Below are 26,852 nucleotides of genomic sequence, written 5' to 3' on the forward strand. Positions count from 1 at the left end.
CTRACTGGCAGGAAATCCTAAACTCAGTAAATTTAGGCTTGCATAACTCTTACTTCCATAATTTTAGATGCTTCTTAATATTCCAGGTTCTAGGAAGGCAGAAACATTTGTAATAATTACTCATGCTACCACACACTATCTTATAAAGATGTTATTCACAGGAAAGCAAGACAGATGGTAGTCCATTATCCCTGTCACTAATTTTCAATTTACATTTATTCTTTTATTCTGGACCCCAAAATTCAAGAAAATGAGAGCAGGAACATCTGCTAGGAGAAATAAAATTTTTGACCTACAACAGAGTCAGAGCATGGGCCAGATGTTATGAATACCGAAGTTCCAACATCATAATTTAAGGTGTCAGAAGCCTCTGAACAATTAGCATAGTGGTATAAATGCCAACTTTAAATGTTGTATCCACTTTTCTTTTAGGGAGTAAAAATATACATGATGAGAAATAAAAGCCACAGTCAGTAAGTGAAGTACATAAGAATAGCATATGTTCTTTTTCTGTGCCAACAGAAGACCTCAAACTTTGATTTTCCCATATGCTGGAATAATCTGAAAGAACAAAAGTTTACCTTGAGGCATTAAGTAAGAGATGTTTAAACAGCTGTGTAATTTAAGACAGCTTTCTGAATCTTGGAACAAGTTCTTTTTTATTACTGGATTGAATAACAATCACAGATATAAAATAGAGAAAGTAGTGAAAAGTAAAATTACCTAACTATATGGTAGTCACATTTTCTAAGAGCATCTTAACACGCTGTATGAATACATGTTTATTTATCTAACAATATACTCAGTAAAATGGCAAGCTGGTTACTTGTCCTTGGAGTCTAGATGCCCTTCAACAAAAAGGCAAAAGATTACTGTTTTTGGAAAGATTTTTGCTCCTATACACATTTAGTTTACCAAATGTTAATAAACCTTGCACTTTAAACAGGTGGACATAGTGCCATGGCAGCCCTCTGCCTAGGAGCAGGATTGCAAGGCATCTACATGGCTATTTTTATATTTGCCGGCTTCCTCAGTTCCTGAGCTATAAGCCACAAGGATTCATAAATGAACTTAATTTTGTGTATAATTTCACACTGACTTAAAGGGATCTTCTTTGAGGTGAATACTGTTAAGGACACAGGTAATTCTTGAAGAACCAAACATACATTAACTGCAGCCCAGTAAACAGTTGCATAACCAAGCTACACTAGTTTTCCTATATCATTAAAAATATTCAGATTGCTAATGCACATAGGCAAATATATATATTCTTTATCTTTGACCTCATTCTAATTTTAGCAACTTTTTTTCTCTTTAAGGAGGGTTATTGGTACTACACCTAGTGTGTGTGTGTGTGTGTGTGTGTGTGTGTGTGTGTGTGTGTGTGTGTATATATATATATATATATATATACATACACATATATATATATATGTATATTCCCAAATTTTCACCAAAACTCCAGCAGTGATCTCTATATCAAACTGTCTCTGGAACACAGTTACACCAATGTCAGATTTTCTCCAAACTTTATCCTTATAATATGGGAGCCTTCAAGTACTAAATCCAAACAAAACAAAACAAAATAAAAAAAAGCAAATAAACAAAACCCCTCACACTGTCACTATCAAATGCCAGCCAGGCTTTAAATGTCTGATCTGAGAAAAACATTCATCATGCCCAACTTCATCCAACAAGGACATGTGTATCTCCTGATTTTAAGCCAGTCTGTTGATTTCAGTGAGGGTCTACCTCAAACTATTTATTAATTCTTTGARCTGGCAATAGAGGAATTAAGCTGATGAGAATGGTGAATGCATAAACCATCAATTCCCTRTAAGCAGGATTAAGAGCAGCAACAGCCTTATTGTTCATTCTGTTCTTCTATGCCCAGTCCTTGCTAGTTCCATGTCAGCTCTCTAGAATAAAACGCTTATTTGTACATTGTAGGGGTGAATACAGTACTCTACTTTTTGAGAGTGAAATACAGAACTTGGAGTCTTATAAATCTAAAGTTTAAAAGCTTTGATTTGTACTGCAATCTGTCTACATAAAGCATTTGAAGAGCTGCATTCTTTGAGAAGTCAGAGAGCCATTCACATTTTTTAAGTATCAGTCGATCAAATGTACAATGTGGTATCATTGAAATACCCAGCCTACATTCAAAGGAACTTAATATGCAGCAGATAAACCCACAATAAAATGTGTGTTAAGGCTTATCTATGTATTAGAAAGCCCATGCCAAAACAGTTTTTAAAACTGTATTTTAAATCAGTGTGCATAGAAAATGAATGTTTTTTTCAGGTAGTGTGAAACTGTCACAGCTTTGAAGAAAAGAGCAAAAAATTAAAATAATACATTATTTCATGCAAAGACAAAACATTTAAAAGTCAGAACCATCAAAGTAAGGTCCACATTTGTTACAATAATAGATGTTTGCATTTATAGATTATCAGAGCACTCAACATTTTCAACTATTAGGCCTGTCAATTTAAAAAAAAAAAAAAAAGGAAGTGAATGTATTATACAACATACTTTTACTCCCCAAAATTCAAAGTTAAAGTGATTGCAAGTGGAGACCTTTAACTATGACCACTGTGTTTATTAATCAAAATCCAAGAGGTCTCTACAATGCCATGACAAAAGGCAAGAACAATGTATGCAGATACAAATTGCAGTTAATGCAAACAAACCAGAAGCAATTAACAAGAAATTATTGTTTATTTTTCTAAAATGTATAATTTCTTCCCATTCCCAAATAATTTTCTCTTTTGCAAGCCAACTATAACAACCTTCATGCTTTTCACTGTAACCAGTTATCAGCTTCCCAAATCTGAATGTACTCACTGTCCACATCAGAAAACAAAGGGTCCAGATCTAAAAGCAAAGTTCAAAAAGCAGTAATTTTTTGCTAAGCATATGGTAAAGTTCCAATACAACAGAGCAGTAATACCATCTCTGTAGGCTGAATTGAATATGTACTTTTAGGCCTCTTGCTGCATAAGATTTTAAATCAGTGAAGGAGCATTGTCATTCCCACAGTAACTGCATAATTGCAAGCAGAATTTGGTGCTCTCCAATGATATATATCCAAGATAATAAAGAAGAAATCAATTTACCAGTTTTTCTAATGCTAGGCCTGAATCTCAAACATAATTCACATGAAGTCATGCTTTTTTTTTTTTTTTTTTTTTAATAAAATGCTATAATTTGCAATTTTACAAATCAATGCAAGGAAATGGATTTGTAAAGAAATGGCATTAAATATCACATTTTTTCTCCAAGAAAAGGACATAATTCCACACAAATGTGCCACAGCTGCTTACAGGGGGCCTGAGGTATTTTTAAATCACTCTAGCAAGAAAGTGCATGCTATCAACAAACTGAGATGAAGACATGGGTGTACATTTGAAATGATCGGAAGCCCAAGCAAGAACATGTATTTATACTACCTCTGAACCTTCAAGGAGTTTACAGAACCCAAAGGATAGGAGATGAGGAAGATACAGAGATGAGATGAGCCTGTTAGAGACAGACACAACAAAGACAGAGCAAAATAAAGAAATACAAAGATGAATGATACAGTTGTATACATATAAATTACCATTTTATCATGGGTACAAGGAAATGTGGAGAAAGAAAGTATAAATATCAGATGCAGATGTTTTTAAATACAAGTTATATTTCAATGATATAAAAACCCGTGGATTTATGTTCATTAAAATTAATACATTTGAAAAGAATCTGAAACAAGAAAAATAGCTAATTAGCTAAATTTAAGCTGGAATTAACTATCATTGGGTTTGGCTTCACTTTAAGTAAAGCTGGAGCAATCCTCCTGAGCAAAGATCACCTCTGGGAGAAAACTCTGGTATACATATGACATTCATTGTAACCTATCCCCAAGAGGGAGGAACATGACCACTTACCCAGGAATGCCTCCCTTCCTCCTCATATGCGTCCAAGCAATGCCTGTCTCTCCATATGGCATACAGCATTTGAGTTTCACATGCTGTAAGCTAGCACCAAGTTATGGCATAAATGCTTGAACTGATCACAAGGATTAGGAAACTCAGATAAAAATAACAAATATCCATCACATAACTAGTAATTTAGACTTTCTGGGATACTAAAGCATATTGTCCTAAATTAGATGTTCAAGCGTTGTCTTAGTCTCCTCTGCATGTGCTTATTGTCATAAAACAATGAAGAAGCACAAACTGGCAAATCATGCTGATTGAAATCACTGGAGAAAGACTTAAAAAAAAAAAAAAAAGCACACAAACTAAGCTGCTACAGCAGTTCATGCTGTTAACTCTGAGAATATCTGGTTTAAAATGCCTAATATACCATCATATACCATTGCTTTCTGATAAACCTCTGCTTAAAATCTCAAAATCTCTCAAAATCAGTCACGATGTGCGTTCTGATGCTGAGGAAGAAGAAGCATACATAAACAGCACACACAGGCAACAGAAAACATGCACAGGATCTTGTTAAAATGGACAAAGAATCTACTTGTAAAATACATTCCCATCACCTTGTCAGAAAGTCCCATATCCTACGACGGAAGTTCCTCRTTCTTCAACCTTTTTCAATAAACAATCTACTAGATCCCATCTTATACACACACATATACTCTGAAGTCAACACTAAAAGTGAAATAGCTAAAATTTACATTGTGAAAACTTTTCCTAATTTCACTTTCACTGAATTGGTTACTTTGCTATATACACTTAAATTCTAAATTGCAGAATTGTCTGTAACAGTGGAGAGGCTTACAAAATTACTTTAGCATCCCTATAATAATAGAAAGATGTTGTACAGTTGTAACTGGATTTGGCATTTTAAACCATGCCATAGGAATTTATAGACACAATTCTCAAGTAGCTGAGTCAAGAACCTATTAATCTTCCTAAAATCAGCTAAACTGTTCTCCAATCAAAGTTTCTAAAGATGACTTATTAACAACAAAGATTCATATTTTTTACATTTTAGACATAACTTCAGCATAACTTTTAGACAAGCTATGCTAAAGTTGTCTGCAATCTTCCATTCTGGGTATGTGGTGTCAACCCAGCCTTACAAAAAAAAATTTTTTTTGCTGCTCTTATGCCAAATTTGACTGTCGGTTTTTATTGGAACATCAAAGGCAGGCTTTTAATTCTCACAGTTTTGATGCTTAATGAAAAGTGAAAGTTAAACACAGCATGGCAGCATTAAAAATGCATGGTAAATCCATAGCACCCTGACATCTTAGCCCTGCAGAGGATGTGAAGAAAAGCCATTGTAAACAAAAGATAATACAACTAAATACAAAGGAAATTAATTAGGCGGTCTGACAGACTCCTAAACAAAGAAAAAATGGAGGGAGAACATATGTACAACTATCTTCCAACAAAAATATCACAGTGGTCTGTTAGTAGCACAGCCCCGTATGGAAGCTTAKGTCTTCATTTTCAGCCATTGATCCTGACATCTGGACTGGGATATGTTGAAAAACAGTCAAGACAGTTGATAAAATAGGCAAGAATTTGGAGAAAGATGCCCTTCCTGAATGGCAAGGACGTATCTCTGAACCACCTGTTTCGCAGATTACAGACCACTAAGATTTGTATCAGTTACACTGTCTGCACTAAACCCAAATTTAATCAGACCGACGATTTCCTTTTGTCCAGAAGTGCCCAGCTTCCCTTTCTGATTTGAACAGGGAGAAAGAACTGGCTCTTCTCAACTCCCAGCGCTACAGTTTCTGAACAGCTTTGACCTCTGCTAAGGCTGGATTCATCTCCTGGCTGTGTGTTAGTTAGTAGCACCAAGACGATCTGTTTGTTGCCCCCTGCGGATGGGCCAGTCTTCTGTGAATCAAGCTTCTCATCCAGAGAGCAGTAAAATATTAAAATGTTTTACTATTTTAATACATTTTTTGTAACTGAGAGAGAAGGATTGGTACTGTTGGCAATATCCGGAACATTTTGCATTCATACATACTATATAACCTGTGTACACCAATGGCAATAAGCAGGCTAAGAAGAAGCCCTGACTGGATTTTAGCAGTCTGTCCTCAGGAAACAAAGATGTGACTCACAGCCCCCTCTTGACAGTAATAAAAGATATTTATATCTCTTAATATTGTTCTCTTTTACATATATGTAGTTCATTTTTYTTCAGCTTTCACCTGATCCAAATCCACATTTTTACAATTCATTGTTGTAGTATTAAGAGAAGCTTGTACAACATTTGTATTTTTAAAAYGGCAATCTAAAAAGAAATATAGGGGTACAGCCAGCACAGCACTATAGCTGGACTGCAGCAGGTGGATCACAAGGCAACAGCAAGAGCGCATGATCGGAAAGCTCACTCCTGCCCACAGGCAAGCTTTTAAGGGCAGCAGGATTCCCCAAGGCCGAGAAACTCAGTGTAGATTTCTGCATAATTTACATGCTGTGTAGCATGGCAAGGACCCAGGGTAGAGAATTGCCCAGAAGWATGTCAGAAAAAGCAGCAGTCAGTGTGCCTGAAATTAGGCAGCTCTACAGAATAATCTCTCTTTCCACTCTCCTTTAATCTTTTAGTATCGGGGCAACTATTGCCACTCAAGCACATGAGTTGCTTAATAACTTTATTTGTTCTRAGGAGAAAAAAACTGAGGTTCCTCGTAAAACCAAAGATTTAGACTGACTTCTCTTCTTCTAAAAGTTATACTAGTTTTAGTACATGGAAGATAATAAAAGAAGAATCAAATTATTTAACATAACACAGTAATATACCATAGGAGATAAATTTGAAATAAAYCATTTTATCACCAGGCAAGCAACTGCATGGACCTCTTCAAAATAGAAGACTGCCAAATATGCACTAGTACTTACAGGCACAAGTAGAAGAATAATTCTTCAAACTGAATAGAGAGMGCTGCAACTGTTTTTGGAAAATTTTACTACAATTCAGATACAAAACTGATTTACCTTCTCTATAAATATTCCTAAAGTTAATACAAATATAAGTATATTTGTATTATTTACAGTGAATTTAACTTAATTTGAATAACATAGTGAAAGTGACCGTGTTTTTAACTAGGGGTTAAAATGCTGAGGAGCCTCTACAAATGCATGCAAATTGGAATTCAGCCATCTTGTAAAATAAGCAAAAACAAATAAAATCCATGTAAAGACTGTCTCTCCCTACATACAGAATCACATAAACATTGAGATTATGAAACTAGTGTGTTTAATATGCACTTAGATGCTGACCAGAATTTATTTCTTTGAGAATCAGATAAAGAAATGAAGATGCCCACAAAAAATCTAGGCAAAAGTGAGATGTTACTGAAGTGGCTGTTACTACACCACACTACTCTACACTAATAGACAAAGTTACTGAAATTTGGCTTGTGATATTTCCATAGCTTGCCCYGAAGGATCTTTTTAAGGAGACCTATTACTTATTTGTTAGGTAACACCTAAACATTTCCGTTATATACTGTAATATATTCCCTCTTTTCTCCTGTGGAAATCAAAGAATAGGAACGCGATTAACTTTTTAAAAATATTTGTATTTCCATCCTCCTGAATATGTGTTTAAAGCTACCAGTAAAGGCAYATGAATCAATAGTAAAGTTACCTAGGAGTGGACAGACAATTTAAATAGTTCTAGTTACTTTTACTTTTGTACATTCACACAAATATGTATGACTCCGTACATTCATATAGACAATCACACACATCTTAATAACCACGAGTATTATCTTTGCCTTAAAATCTTAAAATGATTTATTGGTATAATGAAAATGTTTCTACTTAATATCTGCTTCAGATGAAATTATATGCTGCYTTCTAGGTTGCAGAGTCCTCCCCAGGGAAGTGGCTATATTTAGAAGTACCTATTAAACCTTTATTTGGCAATGACTGAAACAAAAGGAATAAAAAGTCATCTCTATACGATTAGTCCCACTTTTCTGGACCAAGCACCTCCACAACTCTCGCACACTCCCCTTGTGCTCAAAAGGGGAGCTCAACAGGGCCCAGAAGACAGAAGGAGCAGAAGGGACTGAGATTATACTGCAGCTGACTCTAGAATAAGAGTCAGCACAATTCAGTGATGCTGGGACAGAAAGGTTGTGGGTATTGGGATGATACTGGATGTAGAGGCTAAACAAACCTACAGTGGATAATAAGTAAGTAATTTTAACTGTTTGCAAAATCTGGCTGCAAATTTCATTACATGGGTATGTGTTTATTTAAAGAAGGGGCAATAGAAAAAGACCCTTTACCATGATTAAACTATAACAGTAAAGCTTCTACAAAGCTTTGCTTAAGGCTCCTCTATAAGGGCTTCTACAAAAACAAGAAAAAAGTTAGCTGATACTTTACTGTAGAAGCATTCTGCAGACTTGTTCTCTCACTTTCCTGAAATATAATTTTCCAAAAAGTGATTTTCTGTAAGAACAATGTACAGGTTYTTTGTTGTTTCCTCCAACAGTATCATCTTGAGAATGCTTTCTTCATTTTCTAACCCCACAAGCTGGGGTTCACTACAGAATCTGAAATACCAGTTGAATGCTACCTAATGTATACTCTGTTATCATTTAGTTACAAAAACACAAGCCCTGATGCCTTTAAATATAAATCCAAGAATAGAAGCTAGCGTGTGTGTACGGACTGAGAAACTATTATAACAATTCATTACACTTTAAATAAATAGGCCTTTTATGGTTAACAGGAATTAAAAGTAATAAAATCACATTTCTGGCACCAATGGTRTATGTCCACAGTTTAGAGCAACACTGTGCAAAGTTGCGCAAGTTCAGTCTAAAGGAGCTCAGAGCGTGCCAAAAGCATAGTAGCTGTACTAGAGTGCTACTCCACCTGGGATAATATACAATGCCAGCTACCCAGGATGAGGTGCCACACTRATGTAGCTAATCTACTTCCAGCGCCTGAGCAAGTTCACTTGGTATCTCACAGCCATAAGTTGTGTCATGGCTCTGAACTCCAAATTTATACAGGTGTGTTCCTGATTTCAAAAGAGGAACCACTCTCCCGTTAAAAGAATCATTTTGACACAGCAATTTTTTTCAGACTATCACTCTCAGCTCAAGCTGCTGGAACAAAAGCACATGGGATATTGAGCAGGTAGATGCTACTGGAAGTTCTGAAATGTAAAATAAAGCAACGCATTACCATTTTTATCCATAGAATGGGGCTCAGACTGCTTCTTCCCAATATCAGCAAAGGATCTCACAATTGGAATCCTGTTGCTCAGCTTCTTCTGGTTCTGATGGTGATGCTGTTTAAGTAATGCCTCATGCACCCTGTGACGAACATCCTCACTGAGCTGTCCAGAGCCCACCTGTTGGTCCAGAATCATATCTGAAAAATACATAAATAAATGTAATAAAATAAAGAGGCAAGAGAAGAAAGATTTTATTTAAGAAATTACAATAATAACAATTAGTATCCTACCGGATTTCAAATAAAGGGCCTCAATTCCTTCTCCATTTAAATGCAATACAATTCAACAGTAAAAAGGTATCTGGAGATGTTTCATTCTCAAAAAAAAAAGTTTTTAAGGATGTTACTAATGTAAAATTCAATCCCTCAAAAAGCATATGGTTGCCAAATTAAGGTCATCTATGCAACTTTGAAATCGGTTCCTGACAACTCCCATGCATAATGCATTTAAACTCAGCATCATGATGCGTACCTTTCCACRCACACACACACCCCTCATAACCCCTACCATATATGCCACACAGCACTGGCATGTTGTGAGGAGAAACAACTTTTTCATTCCTTTTATACTCACAAYGGAAGATCACAATCTAGCTCTTTATTCCTTAGAATTATAACAACAATACTTTCAGCACAGTAATAAGAAATACACTGATACAGAAAAATGTGCAGCATTTTCTGGAAACACCTAATAGGATCTCACTCTACCACCTGGTGCATACATCCATGCAAGAAAATCATTACATAGATRTGTGAGTGAACTTGACTCTCCCCTAGATAATGAAAACCATTTTTGCACTCATTGGAAAAAGATTCAGCATGAAATCCACCAGCAGAAAACACTCTTAAATATCCCTGTTCAAAAATATTAATAAATATATGCATYATATATTTCAAGTGGGAAAGAAACTGTTCAGTCTTTTTTTTYTTTAATAACTATTTTGGAAAATCTTGCTAGCAACAGTAGTTATACTTAAAAGGAAAAGAAGGCAAAAGCATYAGAGCAAGTAAAACATCATTTAAGCAAACAATGTCCTTGCCTATCTGTTAGTAGAAACTGTGCTGCACAGAAATAGTGATATAATAAGCTGAGTCAGAACCTTCTGTACTGAAAATTCAGACAGTTCATGATTCTGTGTTGGAATCAGGTTCATTTCCACCAGCAAATTCAGTGGCAGAGCAAGCAGAGCAGAAAAAATAAAAAGTAGATATCCTAATAAGTAGAGACATAATTTGTCAGGTCTCTGATAGCTGCCAAGAGCAAGAGAAAAAGGAAGAGAATAAGAGGCACTACAAGCATACTAGTTAAACGCAGAGTTTAATTACTACAGTCAACCATACACTACATATATATATATATATATATATATATATATATAAGCACACACACACACACAGTTTTTCTGAAATTCTCAATATCCACATAAACCGATGTCATACATAGATGATTTCAGAGCAATAAAGATGTCTGAGCCCACATATTTCACAATGAAGACATAATCAAAGAATCCACAGCCCTTTTTAATGACAGATATACAAAAAGAGAGGTCCATAGACAAAGATATCTGTAAACAGAAGCAAACATAATGGATGTATTTACATCCAACAGAGTTGTGCAGAGATTTCCAATGCAGCACTTAACCCCAGCCAGCAATTGCACTCTGTACAGCGTTAACAGCTGTGCTGACCTAACAGCTTGTGCCTACAAGTAATACTGCCCGGTGCTGTGCCTAAGCTAAAAACCATCTTGGAGATGCCTCATCTATCTCTAAAGGGCACTTTCAACTCCAAGGTTATCTCAAACCCAACCAGGTCAGTTATCCCCACACACCAACTCCCAGCCTACACCACATGTTGTTTTTATTACTCTCAAATTTAAGGGAAGAGATAGAGAGGCAGGACAGCAAGGCGAACGACAGAAAGGCAAGACAGAAGATAACACAAGTTCAAAAGAAAGAGTCTTCTATAGGATTTTAAGAATGAGCCAAGAATAAGGACAGATTTGGAATACAAGACAGAAAGCAAAGCGCCAGCTCCATGAAAGATGTCCACTCTTCTGCTCAGTTCTATTGCCTTTTGAGGAACTGCCTCTGTCCTGAGGTTAAGACCAGCTCCCCTTTAGATAGGCTTTGGACGTGAATTTGCATATTGCAAATTCCCAAAATAGGCCAATAGTTTACTCCACTATAAGATGAGAAGTGCTCTTCAGAAAAAAATATACAACTCTCTTTTCAGTTGCCCCATGTGACAGGACAAGAGGTAATGGGCAGAAATTGAACCATAGGAAATTCCACCTGAACRTGAGGGGGAATTTCTTCACCGTGAGAGTGACGGAGCACTGGAACAGGTTGCCCAAAGAGGTTGTGGAGTCTCCTCTTGAGATCTTCAAGGCCCRCCTGGACACAACCCTGTAACATGCTCTAGGTGMCCCTGCTGAGCAGGGAGGTTGCACTAGATGATCTCCAGAGGTCCCTTCCAACCTTACTGATTCTATAATTCTATGATTAGGGCATCTGTGCTGGAGTACAACTGAAAAGATCTCCTTCTCCCTCTTTATAATGCTGCTGGCCAAAAGACAAATCATAGAAGATGTAATAGCAARGATTACCTTCTTTGAGTTGCTCTAAGACACAAATCAAAAGGAAGAACTGAAAAAAAGGGCTCCTCTAGAACAGGCAAATTTAGGGTTGTGGTCCCAACCTTGCTTACYGACAGTGAAACTCAATTTGCTTGGTGTCATTCCTGGAATTACAGTATTTTCCATATTACACACTAAAAAAGATTAACTGCTGAGGATGGTATCAATATTTAAGACGTTTCAATTGAGGAGAGAAAATGCCAGGATAAACAAAATCACATCCCTATCCTTTTCCTTGTCTTCATTGGGCACTCTGCCAGATTAATAGTCACATAACCTGAGGAGGTAGTTGTGTGTCAGCACAGTGGCTAACAACTTTTGTTTCCTGATAAAGTGAGGAGAAAGTGGCTTACCTTGAGTCTTCAACAACTTTCTCCTTACTGTCTGGCTTTTGCCACATGGTTATGTAAAAAAAATGAAGATTCACCATATTTTGGAAGAATAAAGACTTGTTTGCTTGCCTCAGTACCAACACCCCAAGCTGTTATTCCTTTGATATAAGGCCGCTTGCAGTAGTAACCGTAGGAGTGCAGTTAGAWTATTGTCAGACTCCCGTATTTCACTGTCTTCCCCAAACCTGTTCTGAGCAGACTTGGATAGCACCGAAGTCCRAAAAACTGTCTCCATCGGCACCTGTCATTATTGGATTCCACTTCAACTCCCTTCCACATCTCTCAATATCTCTTTTAAAAGAAGTTCCCAGTCTCTGAAATGCCACGGTTAATCCTCCTGATAGTAAAGCCAGGTTTGAAAACAAAGGCAGCAGGGCTTATGACCAGACAGTATATGGCAAACAGAAGTATTTTAAACATCTCATTTTCAAAACAGGCTGTATTTTCCTGATCTTGCGAGATAACAAACCTATGCTCCCACCAGCTGAAGCTGTAGCTACAGAAGTGCAAAAACAAGACCTTCCAAAGTATCCAAATTGCATGACCATTTCTCCAACTTCCATATAACAAAACAGAGAAAAGAATACAGACCATAGCTTCACAGCACTTTAACATAACAACAGAGATTCTCCAGGGTTTCTATGTTCAGCAATATTACAAAGCAAGAGTTGGGGGGTTGTCTCTTTCTTTTGAGAAAATGTTTTCCTCTGGAATGATCTGTAACATCATGCAGAGCATCACTCTAGCCAGAGACACAGCTTACCATTAATTTTTTTTTAAGGTTGTTTCACAGCCAGGTGGAACTTTCAGCAAGACATGAAATACTCAGGAATAAAACGTAACCCATTTYATTAACTGCTCAGACGATACTGTACCTGCTGATATTAAAAACTGGAGTAGAATGCTTCCTCGGTAAGGAATCTTGATTTATCATGCAACCACAAAATCATTTTCCAAGCTGTTAAAGTGAAATGTTCTTACTGCCTAAGCCATTTAAAAAGATTTAAAGAAATCTGCACTTTTGTAGTAGTCTTGTTTAATTTCAAGCACTCCTTCTCTATTCAGACTTAGTTAAAATATATCATTTACATAAAATATACCCATCTGTAAATTGATTTTGCAAGCACACACAAACACTTAAATGAGCAATTGTATAACTTAAATGTAGCTCTTCATTATCTGTGAACAATTTACCTTGGCTGTGAATCAGAGCATTATGGATGCAGATACTTCAAATTGGTTCAGACACAGCCTGGCTCACATGTACAAGCACAGCACAGCAAACTGCATCTATCCCTCTCCTAGAGTCAACTAGGATCCAAAAGCCACTTTCATTCACTGTGGAGACATCTATTAAACACCACAGTTTTGTTACTGGGGGTGCTCTACCCCCCCCCCCCCCCCAAGTCATCCCAAGTCCAAGTGAATGAGAGCATTATGGGGACACCCAAGTGCAGCCAGAGTGAGTGCTCCAGTGCTTCAGGTTCCCAGCATGCACAATCGCTCACATAATACTACAGGAAAGTTGCAGAATGAAACACAGAATAAACTTATTGAAGGTATACTGCATTTGCACCAAACTACCCATGAGAGTTATCTGAYGAATGACATTCACCCTCCCCTGAAAAAGCAGGTAAGGTCCAACAAGTATACAGACTAAACTGGGCCCGTCTTCTGCACTGGTCAGTAAAGAAACAAGATCCAGAGCTCTTTTTTCTGTGCTGTACAACATAAAAAAAAAATATTTTGAACTGCTAGGCTTGTATTCTCTTGAAATAAGTGGTCATTGACAGTGTACACCAGAATAAACTGAACCCAGCACATATCAGTAAGGTTGATGGTATTTACACCTCTCAAACTTCCAAATTGTGTAACTGTGTGATTACAAGACAAAATGAGAGATTAATAAAAAAAATAAAAAAGGGTCTTTTCTCTTCCTCAAAATTGCAACAACAGCTGACTACAAAACCTAATTTAAAAGCCAGCGTTTGTTTGGTTTGGTCCCCCAGCTTAAAAAAGGTCGAGAAGGAAACACAAGCAGTTATCAAACTGTCCTTTATGCAGGATATCCCATTGAAATGCTGTCCTTTACGTTAATCTGTCGCTAACAGGGACACTTAATACACTTCCCCAGTTTGTTAGTTACTAGGAGCAATAGGAGATTAATGACTCTTGGGCTGCATTTGTGAACCAAGTCCTGCTTCTGGTGTTTACAACAGCGATTATAGAAAAGTTATCTAATTTAGCTGGTTTAGATTGTTCATCCAAAGAGGTAAAGTCTTCAAGTGGACTGAGAGCTGGATTTTACTTCTAATTTTACTGGAAACTRCTTTGTTCAAATTTTCAGCTAAATTACTTGAAAAGGAAAGATGACAGTATCTGTTTTCTAAAGTAAGAGTCTCCAATTTCTCTGAAGAACAAAAGTGAGCACATACACAAAACATATGAACATCCAAAAAAAGTGTCATGCACTAAATAGTAGAGACAAGGCTAAAATCCCTAGTTCACAGCTTGTAGGACAAGCAGTGTTGTAATTCAGAGCTATGCTAGTGTGCCAAAGTGGTTGCTACCCAAATAATGGAGACTGAGGAAAACAAGCTCTTTTGCATCTATAAACAGAATAAATGCAATGAGTGCCATTGGTTCTATCAGTATATTCAAAATGAATACTGAGATTGACTTCCTGTGAAATCAAAAAAAATCCAAATTTGTGGTTAGCATGGAAAAATACAGATTTTTTTTAAATAAAGTAAAATAAAATAAAAGATACCATGCAACCTAGTAGTTGGTAAGAGACATACAATTTACAAAGACAAAGCAACAAAACCTGACAAAGGCTTCTCTGCAGCAGTAATCACAGCACTGCAAGCTCTAAAGCAAGCAGAGCCAAAAACCTGAGGACATGACAAGGTGAAAACTGAACAAAAGACAGGTGGAGGGTCAAACCAAAAAGCAGATTGCTCACAGGCAACCCCATGCCCTGTTACAATGTTTGTAATAAATGTTAAATTTATCACAAAAGCACTGTCAGAAACATAATACCACATAAGTGTTACAGCTGAAACAAAAGTCTCCAGTGAAATAAAATCTAAATTGGAACCAGTTTAAATATGTCATTATTATGAAGTAACATAGCTGAAAGCAAATAAAGGCAAAACAAGACTTGTTCAGATTGAAAGCTTAACATGATATTACTGAAATCAATAAAATAGCACACTTGGGAGGTAATACCCTGAGTTGTTGAGCACWGAGTCCAGTGACCTCAATCACAAGATTAAGCTGTTAAACAGATTGAAAATTCAATCGTGAGGAACATTTGAAAGACTGCTTGGGAAAAAACAGTCAGAACTCTGGATTGGAAAGCACAGGTATAAATAAATTAAATARTTAAATCTTAAATTAAAGAATACAAATTCATTAAGTTTAAATTACATATTTAAAATAAAGGACTATTTCATATTTCAAATTACGCAACCACCAAAGAACAACTGTCAACTCTGAGTCCACAGTTTGTATATGACAAGGTTTGACATTTGTTCACAGTACACTCACCATAACTACAAGAAAACGCGAGATCTGTGATTCATATCATAAAGAAAGTATTGCCATTAAAGCCTGGACTGAACAGTTTTTGAACCAAATGACAGAAAATGGCATCATACGTTTAAGTGACAGAACCTTTTGGGTTCATTCAGTGGTTACAATCAAAAAAACAGATGGTAATTTGAGAGTCTGCACAGTTTCAAAGGAACTAAATGAAAATATCAAAAGAGAACATTTTCATCTGCCAACTTGAACAACACAGTGAAGCAGTTCTCTAATGGTGCAGCTAGCTTTTGGCAAATACGATGAGACAAGATCCAAAATAAATTGTTTTGATTACATAGATTTTTCAGACTTCCTTTTAGCATATGTTCTATACCAGAAGTGATCGATAAAATATTACTACATCAAATGTTCAAAGGAATTCCTTGCGTATGCAACGCTAGTTTATTGATACAGGAGTCATTGCATAGACATATGAAAAAAGAATGTCAAGTACTAAAAATGGCCAATGAAAAACCCTAAAAATGTTTAATAAAAAATGCATTTTTAAACAACATAAAGTTCAACAAAGGAGTCAAGAAACAAATAATATCCATCATATGAAATTCAAAAACAAACTGAGAAATGTCAGGAACTAACATGTGATTGAGCTGTATGATGACGAAACTGGAAACTTACTRAAACAAGATATTGTCTGTGAATACATCACAGGTACGAATAAGGTCTTTATCAGCAAAGAAAACTAGGTGCTTGTCCAAAGAAATTTACACTCGTAGATCAAATGATTTTGTAATACTACAGAGTTGGAATGAAAAATAATCTAATAAACAACGGACATTTTGGAAGACAGGATGATTTAAAAATTCTCACCACAGCAYTAGTGCCAAAATATTTTTATGCAGAAATAACAGTTTCGAGGGATGAAATGCGAAATGTTCTAAAAGCCAGACAAACATTATAAACGATGCTTTTCATCTCCAGATTTTACCTCAAGCCCATTAAAGTCTTAAAATGCAGACTTTAATAAAAGACACTTTCAAGGGCTAAGTGCTGGAGGTTTAATGCTTTAGTGAATAAGTGTTTATAGATGAAAAGCCTTGACTAAAACAAATAGGAATTCTTTTTCTCAATTTAGCAATACAGATTAAGTATAACTCTTTCAAGGATACAAAGACTGGCACTGCATTTACAGAAATACAATTTGAAACTGGAATGCAGCCCAGATAGCAAATGCATTAACAGCAAATACATTATACATATTTCTTCCTAACAGTGTTAAGGTAAGTAAAATGAAAGTGATTATACAAAACTACTTTATTTGTTCTCACAAAATAAATATATCTAAATATAGTAATGCAGAAAATTATCAATAGACTACATTAAAAAAACAAAATCAAGTCCAGCAAAGGGCTGCTAAAATGATTAAGGGACTGGAGCATCTCTCCTATGAGAAAAGGCTGAGAGAGCTGGGACTGTTTAGCCTGGAAAACATAAGACTGAAGGGGGGGGGGGATCTTATCAATGTCTGAAGTATCTGAAGGGAAAGTGTAGAGAAGACGCAACCAGACTCTTCTCAGTGGTGCCCAGTGTGAGTACGAAAGGCAACAGGTACAAACTGAAACACACGAAGCTCCATCTGAACATAAGGGGAAACTTCTTTACTGTGAGGGTGTATGACCCCTGGAACAGATCACCCAGAGAGGTTGCGGCATCTCCTTCTTGGAGATATCCAAAAGCCATATGGACACAATCCAGGGCAATGTGCTCTAGGTGACCCTGCTTGAGCAGGGGCGTTGGAGTAAATGATCTCCAGAGGTCCCTTCCAACCTCAACTATTCTGTGATTCTGTGGCAGTGATACACTATTCCTCAGAAAGATAAGGACTAAAGTTAATTCAGGAATACTACCTAAAACAAAACCACAGAGCTTATTCGATTCATCAAATTCTGTTCACAGGGTGTGCATAGCAGCACTGAGAAGAACACAAGAACTGAGCAGCAGCCTAACCTGAGAATGACTAACATGCAAAATTACAAGAGTGAAATGCTGAATCAAATGAAAGACAATCATTTCTTTAAATTCTAAGGTGTCTGGACTATCAGATACAACAGGAATACATACAAACTCTAGGATGGCATCAATGTTTCAATTGTGTAACACAATGAATAGGGCTATAAGCACTGGCAGTAAATAACAACTGAGTAGTAGAAACAGGACAAAACCCCCTAAGCAATACAAGCTCTATCTTATCTTCAGGTCCAATAGTCATTTATATGGAAAGAGTAGCCTATTACATTACTTGGGATTATTAAATTTCTAACATACATAGCAGACACATCTTGATGGTGTGCATGTCATCACTGCCATTAAAGTCGTTCTTCCTCCTAGTGCTAATATATTCTAACACACACTTTGTAACATTTTGCAAACACTTGAGGGCAGGAATTACCTATGTAGTGTTATAGCAATAAATTTCAGAGGAACTTCATTAAGGAAGAGAAAAAATAGCATGACTGCAATGCAAGTAATAGTAGAAAGCATCTAGAAAGCAAATAGAATAGCAACTTTACTTATAGGAAATTAAAATCTCTTTTTGAAGAAGCCTGACACATAACATCAGTGATTTTCAGAATGAATCACCTGCAGTAAGAACCTGCTGCACATTTGTTAAGAAATACTACCATCACTGCTTATTACAGTTGCAAAGGGAAAGTCTTAAAAAGATGASCCAAGACACACGCAAAGCCTGTCACGTATCAGCTCACCTTATTACACAGATGCCCACCTCCCAGATAAAACAAAAAAATCTGCCACAATAGTATTTTCAAAGTAAAAGTATTACACACTACATCATTCTAATTTTTTTTCTCAGAAGAAATAAGTTTTCCTAACCAGCAAATCAAGAGATTCTAGAAGTAGGACTGATTCAAAATAGCATTACAGCTGCTCCCCAAATTCTATACTGAAGGACAATTTAAATCTGAAAGARTCTTAAAACTGAACTAAGATTGTGAACTCTGGAGTTCTTAGACATATTAACTGAATAAAACAACAAGAAAAATTTGACTGCAGYAAACTTGTAGGGATTAAGAAACTATAGGCATGAATTCATTATAGTCTTCCTATATAATATCTTCAAAAAATAGCAAAAAAAATGTTGTTGTAGTTCCTTTATTACACTAATACTTTTTAATCTAGTTAAAAAGAAAGAATAATTTTAGATGAGCTCTCTTAACTGATTAGACAAAGAAATTGAGTGATATCTTGTTTAAAAATCCAAAGTTCAAGCTTGACAACCCTAGCGTACTATGCAAGTAAACAGTAATAAAAGAATGGTAGGCAGCTGATCTGTGTAGTTCTTAACTTAAAAAATAAATAAATCTATAAAGTGGCATACTGATAGACACTGTTGTTCTGGCAAATCAGCTGCTTTTTACCTTTGATGTTTATCTTTTATCGTAATCAGGACAAATTCTGAAGCTCTGATTCAGCCCATGATTCATCACAGAATCAGAGCTCAGTACAGTAGAAACCCACACAAGTTTCTGCTGATTTGGATTAATAATATCTTGCATCACTTTGACATAAACAATTTGGGAAAGAAGAATGCAAAAAGCAGCCACCAGCAGCTCATCCAATTTTAATTCCTTTGTTAGATAGCCAATTGGACAGTATCTGCCTTACCTGATAATCTAATTAACTAAAAAAAAAAAAATTATCTGGCCTTATACAGATTTTCATACCACCACTAAGGCAGTTTTCCTTATAAGCTCTTCTTGAGTGTTGGACTCTTATCCAAAATTAAAGGTTTCTATTTTTGATGGTATATTTTAGATTTTCTGAAAACACTTTACTTTGTGCCTGAGACAAGGCAACAAGAAGGCCCAAACAACTTCTGCAATCTTCAGTGCAAGTGCTCTTTTCCCAATTTTACTATCTGCTGCTTTATGTTCAGTATTTAAGCAAAATTTGTAGCATGTAGAACATTATAAATCTAGTAAGGTATTTCTATAAAAGCTAACCCTTGATTATATGTATGTTAACCCTATGATTATATTAGTAAGAGAGTGCCAGTATCAGAAATGCTGCAAAATCCGTGAAAGTGAAAGCAAGGTAAAAATTTTAAGTAGATGTAAACCAAGATATCCTAGAGAGAGGAGGGAAGTAAATAATCCTCATATTGAGACCAGATTCCAATAATCATCATGAACACGAGTCTACTCTTTATAAATGGTAGCTAAGCAGAAATTCAGAGACCTCAGATTATAAAATAGCACAGCTCTTTGCTCTGCATCTTCTCTCCTGGAAGGGAAAATCACAGAAATAAGCATATCTAATCGTACTGGCTGCTTCTAGCAGAGCCATGCAACCTTTGGAGTTTTAAGAGTCCTTGAGGCACTACATTATACCTYTGCACTAAATCGCCACTAACAACCTGCTCTACTATAGCAACAAATACACAACCAAAGAGTCCCCTGTTCTAACTAGTTAGATGGAGCCTTTTGGGTAAGCACCAGGAACAGAGTCTCAATCTCATTTTTATTTTGAGAAGATTAGGCTCATCTATTACGTTTGCTTGCTTTCTGCTTCTGCCGTTCTCAAAAGCTCTACAATTGTACCTGCTGAGTATACCATCACTGGAAAAAAATGCACTCACTGTTAACTAAGGAAGCTAATCTTTTTGAAATACATGCACTAAATTTTTTTAATCCTCAATTCAGAGATACATATTTTTAAACTATAAAGATTCCATTTGTMTGTTTTATGTTATATAATTAGGATGAAAACTCCTCCATGATTTAATTTTTTTTTTAAGATAGATTGTCTGCAATTAGCTTAACAAAAGCTTCAATCTGTGGAAGTTAGTATGTGCAATATTCACTATGGGAGGTGGCACAACTGGAGCAGAGCACATATCAGCTCTAATGAAACGTATCCTCAGTGTGCTCTCTGCACTATTTTAATTCTCTCCTCCATGTAAAGATCAATTTCTAAAATAGCAAAATCTATACTAACAAGTATTGAAAAACTGTTTGTGYTAAATGTTAAAATTCTTTTCCAACATATTGAGTAAAATAGTTTCAGCAAGCTTCTAAACTGAACAATTCTTTTGCAACAATTTTCTCATAAGCAATGTATAACTTGATTTTTATGATCAGTTTTGATAAGTAACAAATGCAACATCAATACATACCTGCAATTTCTTCTAAAGAGTTAGCTCTCATGTCCAACAGAACTGTGCCATTCAGAATACAGCTCCTCAACTCAAACAAGCTATGAAGTGACAATGTGGCAACATACGGTTTGCTCCATCTCTCTCCACCATCCTCGACATCTTCTTCAAACTTTAACCACCTGTGCAAACAACCAGTTTTACACCTCCTTTGTGCATAATACTGAAAAACATATTACCTTCATGGATATCAAAGTAACACTGGTAAAATGTTTTTGGATTTCAATTTATTCTTTGTTTGCAGGAAACATGAGCAAATTCCCCTGCCCGCTTCTTCCCACATAACGTTGTATCTTTTTTCGAAGATGAATTCTGACCACAGAGGTGAAAAGAGAAGTGTATTAAGAAAGAATTACTATATACTACAAAACTTGGGTAATTCTTTGGCATACAATACTACCTCTATGACAGAGCAACCAGAAAGGATTCAGGAAGACAATCTGTGGCAGAGAAAAAGAAATTTTTATAAACAGTAAGAACACAGGAAAGTATTTTCTCCTTTAAATTTCCATGCTGGAGTAAACACCAAAAGAAGAGTTTAATTTAATCACAACAAAGAGACATTGTTCATTTAAAGTAAAATACACAGACATATTCATACTTCATAGAGCCTCAATCCATTATCAACACCACGACTTTTCACAAAATACATTTTTATGAATTTAATTAGCTTCGGTATACTTAAGCACAAAGTTACTAATAAAGGCAATGAAATATGCAAAATTTACACCATTCTCCATTTAAAAATTCAGTTAAATCAAAATGAAAAAAAAATCTCAGACACAGGCATGTACATGCACACATTAACCATATGTTAACACTTGGGCACAGTCCTTCAGGGCCTTATTCAGACAGCGCAGCTATGTCAATGACATGAAATAGCATCTTAGAATCTAGTAGCATAATTGTATCTGACTATTTGAGTCTCATTATCATCTTTCACATGTGGTGTAACTTGGGACTCAAAGAAGTACATAGACACAGGAAACTGGAATGAACAAAAGTTTTCTGTTACTAGCCAGCTGGATGACTTTTCTGTTATGACTTTTTAAATTATTTACTGATATGAATTACATTAAAATATTAAAGAAAACATTAAAATGTTAAAACCAGAAAAGTTTGTTGGCATATGCAGAAGTGTTTTGAATTAAAGTTATTAAGTCTTCTAAGCACACACGGATATTACTGTGTAGAACCACACATCCTGCCAACGTGGGAAGGTTTGAACAGCTGTAGCCAGAGCACAAACCTCCATCGCCGGATTCAGTGGCAACAGCACCCTACTATTTTCTATATGGACTGGAAAGCAGAGATGTTGAGCAGTCTCACACCTTGAGGGCACCTTCACAGTTACTTCCTGGAAGCAGGGAAATGTAGATCTCTACGGCAGAGCAAATTCCAGCCTTACAACCACTTGCAGCGCACTAACATGTTAGACATAGCTGTCCTCTTCTGTTCCTGTCTCATCTGTATGGGGATCCATAAAATGTGCATGTGTGCACTATTTTAGATAGTATTTCCACCTTCCCAGTCACTGTCTACTAGATTCTGATTCTAACCAGGCAGGAGCCCCTAGCCTCTGGGATCACTCATCATCTGCACGCTTTCTCTCTTAATGGCTCCTGTTTTTCACTTCCTCCAATTCCACTACAGGTCTCCTAATCACTTTCCCATCATTTTCGTATCCAATTTGCCCTCAGCTCTTCGTATCCTCCAAAAATTCTCCCATCTCCTTTGTCCAGCCCTCTCCTCCTCTTTGTATTTAAACATCTTCCCCTCCATTTTCTCTGTGCTAACCAACTTCCACATCTCATTTTTGTCCCAGAGACACTTTTCTCCATCAGACTTCTAATCTTCATTCTCCTGATTGGAATCCTTCCTTCCCTCCATCTCCAGACCTAGTCAGGCTATCCCTTCTGGCTCTTCCATTTTTCCATAATCCTACTCTTATCAATTTCAAAGCCACAGTTTGAAAGCAATGAGCTCCAGTAACTTGGCAAAATTACAAAGTGAGTGGGGGGGGGGGAAGAAAAAGGGTTTCTTAATTTTTTCATTTGCAGTTGCACCTGAACTCCCAAGGAAAAGGTTGTTCCTAGCTTACTCATGGTGCTGGTGTTTCCAAGCCAGAAATGTTAAACTTATTTACAGCCATAGTGTCACAGATGTGTTGCATTAATTGTCCTATTTAAACTATTGCCTCCATGGGTTTATGAACTGTCTACRTTTTTGCCTTTTCATCCCTTTCCTCTTTCATGTTCTAGCTTATATTTAATATACATAGTTCTGGCTTATTATTTTTTGTCCATGTCTCTAATTCCTTTAGGAGTTTTACAAGATAACTGTCTCTGTGCTTAGGAATTTCTAATTATTTCTAGTGTAGCATCATCTTTGTGTTATACTGACTCAAAAAGAGATTAAAAATCATGCTAAACAATCTAAAAAGAATCCAAGCATAGATTCTTACCGAATCTCATTAGGAATCCCATACTGTCATTACYTTCTGTTTAGGTAAATATCCTTCAACATTGCTTATCTGACTATGCAGTTGCAGCCTGTCCTTGATATTATCTCTTTCGAACAGATCGATTTGAAAAAAAGGGATAAAAGAAAAACATGTTCTCGAAAATTTCATCAAAACAGGTGACTGGACAGAGGCAAGCAACCTTCCAGCGGTCAGAACCTAAGCTTCTGTCTCACTGGATGTCATATGGAYAAAAACGGTTAGAAATGCCTAAATCATGAAAATAGCTTTAATTAGTGTTCGTGTTGTTAATCAGACATCAAAGATACTTGAGTACAAGATAAAAATCCACAGAAAACTGTTACTAGTGCCCATGTAATTATACTTGCCATACTATCCATCACATTCATCTRAGTTTCAGTCAGTTTGAATAGTATAATAGTATAATGAGTTGCATCCAATTTCCTACTATGACTAAACCTTTGTGTTTAATCACACTACCCTACACTGTTAATTAATGAGCCACAGTTTAATATATACACTTTAAATCATACTCAGTTCAGTAAATTCTACATTTACAATAGTAATAACTTCTATTTTGATTTTTGATTACATGAATTCATCCAAGCAAATGAAAATTAAGTTTATCACCTTTTAGCTTTTCAGAGTTATTCCTCTGTTACATCAGATAATCCATGCTTAACACACCAAATGAGAAATAGCAGCAAAAAAAGTGTAAAAGATATAAACCTTTAATCTTCATACAAGTACAAAAAAAATGCTTGGAGAATGGAAGTTGTTTTAAAAATCAGAAGAGCGTTTCAACAACCCTCCAAATTTATGTACAAGGTTAAAGGATAGAAAGGGTTTTAAAATCCARATTCTGGCAAGTTTGTCAGTTTCCCTCTCTCTCTAGTTTACCAAATTCCCTCTCTAGTTTCTTACAGAAAAAGAGAAATTTTAAGATATTTAAAATCCAGCTCTTTCTTTTGCAATCTGACTCCTTAAACCACATGGTTACTAAATAAAAGTCTAAATAAAATAAAAGAATAAAAAATAATCAAATAAAATTTTAGAATTTCCCAGAAGACACATATAGCCTGTGTGCTTGGGATATATTTAGAGCTATCTTAGTTCTGTCTGATCACATAGAAGAACAGCTTCGTTCAAGTGGTTTTGTTTACTGGTAAGAGTCCTGCACTGGTATACCAAGGTAACATACCTGCTGGAGCAAAACATCCCAACAAGAATTTTACCAAGATAAAACATACATGCATATATAATAGATCTTCTAAAGCCATTTCTATTGATTTTTCAGGAATCAATAAATAAGAATCTGGACATTTCACTGTAGACTTGATTACAACATTTTGGTGCAAAACATTAAGTTTGTGATGGTGAAGACTATCTGTGTTTCATAGTCTGCTATGTCTGCAGCAGAGAGACCTAGAGCATGTATTTTCTCACAACCTGTCAAGATATGTTATTAATGTAATCTCTTAGGATCTTTATCAGTTTCTACATGAGCTTTTGCCTATGTTGATTAGAAAATAAACCAAAGTAAACAAGCTTGTCAGAAACAAAGTAGAAGAGACAAACCTAAGTTTCTTGTGACCTAGAAYGTTTGGAAGAAAGCTTAGTTCCAGTGGGGAAGATATCTTTGCGCTTTTTCTTACTGCAGCTTTTTCCCCAGTACATCCATTTTCTGACTGCTCACTATTAACTATTTACTTTCTAAACTACAAAAAAGAAGATAGCTTTCATAGCTTTGCAGTTTCATTAAAATTCAAGTCCAAATACTTAAAGTTCTAAAGTGTCTTCCTATTTTCTTCCTTATTACATATTCTCTTCAGTTCTGGAACGAGCATGATATTCTCCTGAAACTTCCATTGAAATTAGCAGATAATTGAGGCCAGTTAGTTTGGGTAAGGTTTGTCACAAATCAACCACTACTTTCCAGGCATGATTGAGAGAGGCTATGAGGACAGATTTGAATAAGAAGCTAATGGCTAATTCCTAACAGCTGCAATTTGTAACTGTACTGTTGCATGTGTAATATAAGCCCAACTGCTATACCTTAGTGTGTTTCCTTACAWACTTACTGGAAATATTTTTTCAGGAAACAAACTATACATCATGCATCTCTATACATTTGTATAGCAGGGGCACATACAGACTATATTAGTAAGACTGACTATGGATTTTAAAAGGAAYGTGCTTCTTTTGGCTTGAAATCAATTAATGGAGAAAAAATGATTAATTTTACCACCTCTTTATCAACAGAGCAAGTCATTCTATTATACTAGCTGAGTAATTCCATGAATACGACAGCTGAAGTCAGATCCTTGAATGGCTATAACAGCAGCGCACTTTTTTGGCCCTACTAATTCATCTACAGGAATGCTTTTGTCGATTAGTTACGTTAATGAAGAACAGGAAACAGGAGAATGGCATGCCTTCGAGTCTCTTAACTGTGGCAGGAAAAAAAAGTAAGTCTAGGCACAAACTTATTCTTCCAAACAAACGATAAAGGACTAGAACAGATTTACCTACAGAATACTGAGATCCAGTCAAATCTTATCCGTGGTTCCCTTTGTATGTTACTATTTTGACCAGCTAAGAAGAAAATGTCTCATATAATTGTATGCAGTTTGCTCGATATAGTTTAAGATTTTTAAGGCTGAACTGTGCATGCAATTTGAATCAAACAGAAAAACAGGAAGAGACAGATACATTGCCTTAAAGATTCAACCTACTCCTCATTCCAGCACTGCTTTGTGAAATTAATATAGAGCCACTTGTTGCCACTCCAATTAATGACGGAGCTTTCCTCTGCATTGCTTCTGTTTGAATTCATTTACCTAGAAATATGTCCAAAGCAAGCTACAAATATTGCCAGTGGTATTTTCTCCACAGCTGGAAAAAAATTACAAGACCAGAACATCAATAAACTCAGGGTTTATCTTTTCCGTAACACGCTTTGAATCAAATCAGTGCTTCTGGAGACATGGGTCACCCACCAGTATTGAAAATGGTCCATCATAACTCCAAGCAGATTTCCAGGAATGTTCTCATCCATTTCCTATACAGACATGAACACTTCCTGATCACTATTAGAAATACCTTATCTACTACCCTAGAAGTATCCTAGAAGATTATTTGCCTTTTTTATATTGGCACTTCACCCTCATTCTGTTATGTACTTTGTACACCATCTCTCTTCCCTTTCATGACCCCTCTCTCTGTGTGTGATATCCACAGTTATTTCCAGAGTGACAATACTTCTTAATTTCTTATCATCAGCAAGTTTTATCGGCCTAATCCTGCTTTTGTGCCATTCAGTAACAAAACT

At 36.1% G+C, this 26,852-nt stretch overlaps 1 protein-coding gene across 1 annotated transcript in view; it reads right to left on the reverse strand.

The window, feature by feature from the left end:
• The window catches only part of SLC4A10 (solute carrier family 4 member 10), a 99,946-nt gene that overhangs the window by 48,186 nt on the left and 24,908 nt on the right, over window positions 1–26,852 (reverse strand). The window contains exons 5-6 of the mRNA XM_085325902.1: window positions 21,001–21,161; window positions 9,180–9,368 (exon numbers count right to left, since the gene is read on the reverse strand). Of these exons, the coding sequence (XP_085182028.1) occupies window positions 9,180–9,368; window positions 21,001–21,161 (350 nt within the window). The remainder of the gene's footprint in view (window positions 1–9,179; window positions 9,369–21,000; window positions 21,162–26,852) is intronic.

Source organism: Rhea americana, unplaced genomic scaffold (genome assembly GCF_003343005.1).
Source record: "Rhea americana isolate MKP2758 unplaced genomic scaffold, rheAme1 scaffold_124, whole genome shotgun sequence".
Taxonomy (NCBI): Eukaryota; Metazoa; Chordata; class Aves; order Rheiformes; family Rheidae; genus Rhea; species Rhea americana.